The 6,501-nt window shown below is 39.8% G+C and overlaps 1 protein-coding gene across 1 annotated transcript; it reads right to left on the reverse strand.

Moving 5' to 3' along the window:
* Positions 1-1,795: 1,795 nt before the first annotated feature.
* Positions 1,796-4,180, reverse strand: LOC118815228 (zona pellucida sperm-binding protein 3-like). Its single transcript, XM_036581208.1, has 8 exons — positions 3,642-4,180; positions 3,442-3,560; positions 3,259-3,362; positions 3,009-3,186; positions 2,823-2,940; positions 2,147-2,232; positions 1,976-2,079; positions 1,796-1,890 (listed from the first exon to the last, which is right to left on the reverse strand). Exons 1-8 carry the CDS (start codon positions 4,146-4,148, stop codon positions 1,838-1,840), a joined length of 1,269 nt encoding a protein of 422 aa, XP_036437101.1. The 5' UTR covers positions 4,149-4,180; the 3' UTR covers positions 1,796-1,837.
* Positions 4,181-6,501: the final 2,321 nt, after the last annotated feature.

Below are 6,501 nucleotides of genomic sequence, written 5' to 3' on the forward strand. Positions count from 1 at the left end.
CGTCCTCCGGGCTAAAGACCACTCTGTTTGTGCACAGTTCAAAAGCCAGTATTCATGATGGTGTAGGGGGGCATTAGTGCACATGGCATGGGTGACATGCACAATATTTACATATTTTGGCCATATATGCTGCCATCCAGACGACGTCTTTTTCAGGGAAGGTCTTGCTTATTTCAACAAAGCAATGTCAAACCACATTCTGCATGTATTACAACAGCATGACTCTGTATTAAAAGAGTCCATGTGCTAAACAGGCCTGTCTGCAGTCCAGACCTGTCACCACTGAAAACATTTGGCACATTATGAAATGAAAAATACAATAAAGGAGACCCTGAACTGTTGAGCAGCTAAAATCCTGTATCAAACAAGAGCAGGAAAACATTTCACTTTCAGAACTACAGCAGTGTCTCCTCAGTTCCCAAATGCTTACAGTGTTGTTAAATGAAGAGGTGATGAAACACAGTGGTAAACAGGCCCCCGTCCCAACTTTTTTTGAACGTGTTGTTGGCATCAAATTTAAAATGGGCATATATTTTTCAAAAAACAATACAATTTCTCAGTTTCAACATTTGATATGTTGTCTTTGTAGTATTTTCCTTCAAAAACATGATTTGCATATTATTGCATTTTATTTTTATCTACATTTGGCACAGCATCCCAACTTTTTTGGAAATGTGGCTGTATTTGATAAATACATTTGGCTTTTTTTTTTTTCCATATGGGCTTAGAAACCACACCTGTCCAGGCAGAATGTTTGAGATTGAGACCACCCAGTTGAATAGTCCTGAAATGTCCCCTATCCATGCTAATGTGACAGTGTTTGGTATATGAGAGAAGAAGTTATTTGCAGGTGTCCAGTTACTATGACCAAGTAACTCTATAGGCATCAAACCAAGTATACATGTTGTTTTTGTATCAGTCTACAGTAATGAGGTTTGATTGCCAGTAATACTCAGCTTACACTCAAACAAGCTGAATTAAATGAACTAAATAAATGCATAAATAAATGTTTGCTGATCTTTCCAATTCCTTATTTGGGGGAAAAAAATGCATGTACCAACTTTTCCCTATGGTACATGTTTATCCATGGATGAGTTATTCACATAAAACAAACAAACACACACCCTGTGAAGTTTAAATTCAGGTATAATAAAACAGTTATCTGTTCAAGAAAAAAGTTCAGTTGTAATTCATAAAATATTACCAACAATTTGCACTATGGTATCTGGGGCCGTATTCAAAGATTCTGAGTGTTGGTCTAGGATCTGTTCCTCTCCGTAAGAAAATCAAATAAAACCTGAATTTGATCCCAATCCAGCACTAAGAAGCTTAGTTTATACAGGCCCAGGTCTAAAGTTACAATCTTAGCAAAAATATAGTATACAGTACCAAAAAAGGGTTCTTTAGCATGTAACAGTGTAACCCCTATTGATGCTATATAGAACCCTTTTCAAAAATTCTCTCTAGAACCATTCTCCAATCTAAAAGAACCCTTTCACAGTGCAAAACCCTTGAATCATGCACCGAGTCCCCGCTTTTAAAGATTAACAGTTAAAAAGAAAGGGACATCAGGCATTTCAAAAAGCAAGGCTGCTGACATTTGTGTGTATTGCAGGGAAAATCATATTACATTAAATTTTACTTAGGCTTGCATCCTAGCAGTAGAGGCCAATATGAGAACATAAAAAACCCCTTACAATCAATCCACCAGTGAATTTCTAGCATTAAAGAACTTGTAGTGAGTGATTAGTAGGTTAACTGTCTGAAAAGAACCAATAAGAATCAAATACTGGTTTAAGAACTTTATTTTGTTATCCTATGGCCAGTCGACAGGGGTCTATTCTTTGACCAAGATAGGGCCAAGAGAGATGTTCTTTTCCCACCACTGAGCTAGAGCAGGAAGGGGGCAGAGTTGAAATTCAAGTTACATGCAAATTGTAGTGAAGTCAATGCCTGTTGTGACTTCTGCACTTACCTGCATCACGAGAGATTTTCTTCCCTTTTCTGAAGCTACAGCTTGTGTCACAGCAACTGCAAACCTGATCATACGCTGCCTGGTTAGCATCTGCTGAGGTCCACCTAAGAGATCAGCTCGGGTTAGAATCCAGAATACAAGTGTAGCTGTTCATCTTTTAGGACAACTCACCTATTAGAGGAGAAGGAACAAGCCTTGTGCTCCACATCAGTTGGGGAGGGACCAATCACAGCCTTTAATAAACAGGTGATGTAGACCTGCAAAGACGTTAACATTCATTATTCCACAAACTGCTTAGCCCTGTTAGCTTCCTGCATGTCTGAATCAGTCCACTAGTCTGATTTGAGATTGGTTTGATCTGGCAGATAAAACAAGTAGTGAATTGTACTTCTGTTTGGTGCAGCCAAGACAATTAGTCTGGCCACCATAACATGGCTATGAACCAAGCTTACTCAAAAAAAAAAAGGGCAGTAAACCTGTCTCTGGGTCAGTGCCCCTCTTGTCAGTGGGGTGGGACCCTCGAGGGTCTGTCTCAGTACCTTTAGTCAGGGAACATAACTGAACCATAATCCACTGAAATGATATGTTCTAAGCTGTACTGACTCCACACACCCCGTCTCGTCTCCAGGCTTTTATTTTACTGTTCTGTTTAAAACGTTCGGTTATGAAAAGTACAAATACGAACTTTTCACCTGGAAAAACTTATTTAAGGTTCACAATCAGACCTTAAAACCACTGTTGGAGCTTTGAGGGAACATTTACACTGTTTGTACCTTGATGAAGGAAAAATGTTCCTGCACAGAACCTTTATTTCTAACAGTGTACTCGTAGAACTGAATGTACATACTTCGTCACCACTCTGGACCTGAAATCGAAATGCCTCCAACTGAAGCTGCAGCTTGTTCCTCTGAATGCGTGGCATAAACCTAGACTTGGAGCCTGTGATCTTCGCATCAATCAAGCACCTAGTAGGAACATCACAATTAGCCAGTTGTTGATTGAATTGAATGGTTAGTGAAAAAAAGACGCTCACCCATGGTTCTCAATGAAAACATATCTGGTGATAGCGTTCACATTAGGTTCTGCGGTGGCCACACAGCTGTCCATAAAAACCCATAGAGGTACATGGTTGAACTGCATCACCGAGGCTTCAATGTTCATCAAGTCACTCAGGAAATATTGATTTGACCGCCTCTCAAACTGCCAGTCATCTGTGAGACATGAGATATTCTTAGGAATTAATTCAGAAGACATTTGACAAACAATGGGATCATGTTACAAACCAGTCATGAGCCGGAGTGAGAAAACAAGAACGTCCTCAGAAGCCATGGCAGAGTTAATCGGTTTCCAAGTGGGTGTCACACTATTGCTGCTCACATTGTGCTTCCTGAAAGCAGTTTTGAGTGAAATCAAACTATCCGCTAAAATACCGGTGTCTTGATCACCCTTTACAGTCTGGTCTTTACCTTATGTAGTGACACTCAATAATAACTGCAGCACCAACTGTCCTTACAACTGGCGTTCCAGCAAAAGGCTCTGGGGCGTAGAGAAGTGTAAAGGTGTAGACAAGTTCGTCCTCAGTCATCTGGAGGAGGACACAAGCAGCATGACAAATCTTGACAGTGGCACAGGGCAATGATCATGTTTCACCTGTAGTCAGACCTACCATTAACATACTACTGCAGGCCTGCAGTTCAGATTCAAAGATGAGAATCTGAGCAGCAGAGTCTTCTCCTGTCGCTGGACAACCACCAAGGCTGAGAGATAAAGGATTTATTGGCGCTCCAATTCCAAACAAGTCCTTCCTAACTACCACACGCACTGCATTCTCTCCACAGTCAGCTCCCACACTATTAGCGCGCACAGGCTGCGGCAGCTCCACATCCATTTTCGGCTGTTCAGGCTTCTCTGGAGCTTGGGGAAAATACGACGTCTGGTTCTTCACTGGGCTCTGCATCACTTTCTCAGACTGAACTTTCACTGGGGCTTGAATAGGCCGCCAATTATCTCCCAACAGAAAATCCGTCGCAGTTTTCTGCACCGGCTGCGGGACGCTCTGAGCTACGGCTGGCTTCTCGTCTTGTGTCAACTCTTTCCATTCAGAAAACTGAACTTTACACAAACCAACTACAAGAACCAACAGAAGATCAATTTTCATTTGTTTCAGGCCCATGATTTCAAACTCTAAGAAGCAGCACTTATGCCTTCAGCGTTTGTGAGACAGCAAATGAAGTCAGCTCAACTCCTGCTGGAGGAAAATTAAATACGTCTCTGGACCTGCTGTGTCTGTTTCACAGGTGACAGCAATTGGAACTGATTCTGCAGAAACTGACGAATCAGGATCCAGAGCCCTCCTCAGGGCAGGAGCTGTTTGAAGCAGCAAAGGCTGATCTGGCAGTCTGGCAGACAAATCTGGGTTTGATGGATGTAGGATAACACAATCTGTCCAAATTCAGAGTGCTTACTGTGAAGTGTGTTGAAGAAGGAATAATGATTCACGGCTGATATTCATGGCTTGGGCTTGGAGCTTAAGCAGCCCTCATGACAACTGGGAGCTCAAAAGTGTCCAAGCTGAAATCTCCTACATCCCACCTAAATATGTAAGTGTAACTTTGCCATATAGAAAAAGAATTATATGTGAAATAGGCAAGGCAAGTTTATTTATAGAGCACCTTTCAAACACTGCTGTCATTCAGAGTGCTTTACAAATGAAAAAATTCAGAGTCAGAGTTGGTTAAAAAAAAAAGGAAACGCAAATAGAAAAATATAATTAAAAACATAAATAAAACAATAAATTTAAAAGAGAAAATCATTCAATTCAAATTAGAAATGAAATTAGGATAGTTAAATAATCAAATTAAAAACTAAAACTTAGATTAGGATTGAAAAAAAGTGTTGTTACAGAGGAAAAAGGGCCAGTGAAGAGACCATTACAGTGGTCAATCCTGCTAGGAATAAGGGCGTAGATGAGTTTCTCCAGCTCTGCTTTAGTTTGAACATCTCTGATCTTGTTGATGTTCTTAAGGTGATAAAAAGCTGAAAGCTGATATTCTTAAGGCGATCAAAATGAATATATTTATCAAAAACATTTGAAAATGTGTGAAAATGTCCTAAAATGTTAAGTGTGAGGAATACATTTTGTTTTTTTTCATATGGGTTAGCTGTTGGAGGTTGAGGTATCTTTTACATATGAAATAAAAAGTTCAACCAAATTTCACAAAAGCATGCAGTTTAATCAAAAATCTAACAAAGAACAGCTTCTATCATCCAAACATCACTCTGTATCTACCAATGTCAACAAAACAAACAGCATATGATACAAAAGTAAAGTCTGTTTAAAAGGCTTAAAACACGCTATCACCTCTGGTTCTATAGTCGACATCACGGATTAGCAACTCAGGAAGAAAAAGGTGGTCCAGACTATAGGCATTTAAAACAGTTGATGATGACTATATATACACCGATCAGGCATAACATTATGACCTTGTTTCTACGCTCATTGTCACTGCTGGACTGAGAATAGTCCACCAACCAAAGTGTCCTGTGACCACTGATGAATGACTACAGGATGACCAACACAAACTGTGCAGCAGCAGATGAGCTATCGTCTCTGACTTTACATCTACAAGGTGGACTGACAAGGTAGGAGTGTCTAATAGAGTGGACAGTGAGTGGACACAGTGTTTAAAAACTCCAGCAGCACTGCTGTGTCTGATTCACTCAGACCAGCACAACACACACTAACACACCACCACGTCAGTGTTACTGCAGTGCTGAGAATGATCCACCACACAAATAGTACCTGCCTAATTCCCCTTCTAACTACACAGTGCACCTATATAGTAAGTAGAACTGATAAAATGGACAATGAGCGTAGAAACAAGGAGGTGGTCATAATAAGCAGGGATTTGGGGCTTAGTTCAACTAAAAACATTTTTATATTTTAGAACCACATTAGTGCATTCATGTCCTGACTAGTCTTGACAAACTAATCTTTCTCTTTTCAGTGTATCAAATTTGATCAAATGTTCATATATATTGAGCATTAGATTTCTTGAGAATTTGCAAACATTTGTGTTGGAAAAAGTGGAATTATTCTAATTCTGCCTGAATGGCTCCTAAAATCTAAAGGGGTTCCATATTTATCAAACTTCTCAGAGCGAGAATTTTGGGATCTGGGATAAATTTTTTGTCAGCGTTGCTCAGTCCTGGTCCTAGAGATCTTTTACCCTGAAGAGTTCAGATCCAACTAATATTGGATCCACATAATATTCAGATGCAGCTGAAGGCTTCCTCACATTAATCAAGTCAGTCAGATAAGGATTAGAGTTAGACTCTGCAGGGTGGTAGATCTCGAGAACCAGGACTGAAAAACCCTGGTTTATGTCTTTTACATATGTCTTTGTACATAATGTAAAAATCAAAACAATAGATTTTGTCAAAATATAAGTACTATGACATGGCTGGTGCATTTTCACTAGTTTCTAAAACATGATGCATTATTTATTGAAAGTAGAAAAGGTTGT

The sequence above is a fragment of the Colossoma macropomum genome, unplaced genomic scaffold (assembly GCF_904425465.1).
Source record: "Colossoma macropomum unplaced genomic scaffold, Colossoma_macropomum, whole genome shotgun sequence".
Taxonomy (NCBI): domain Eukaryota; kingdom Metazoa; phylum Chordata; class Actinopteri; order Characiformes; family Serrasalmidae; genus Colossoma; species Colossoma macropomum.

Bases quoted from the DNA above. Each gene is read 5' to 3' on its own strand.
- LOC118815228 (XM_036581208.1), bottom strand. From the start codon at position 4,148: ATGGGCCTGAAACAAATGAAAATTGATCTTCTGTTGGTTCTTGTAGTT. The intron at 3,561-3,641 runs GTAGGTCTGACT...GTCCTCCTCCAG, and splicing joins CCTGCAGTAGTATGTTAATG to ATGACTGAGGACGAACTTGT. The intron at 2,233-2,822 runs GTATGTACATTC...ACGTCTTTGCAG, and splicing joins AGGTCCAGAGTGGTGACGAA to GTCTACATCACCTGTTTATT.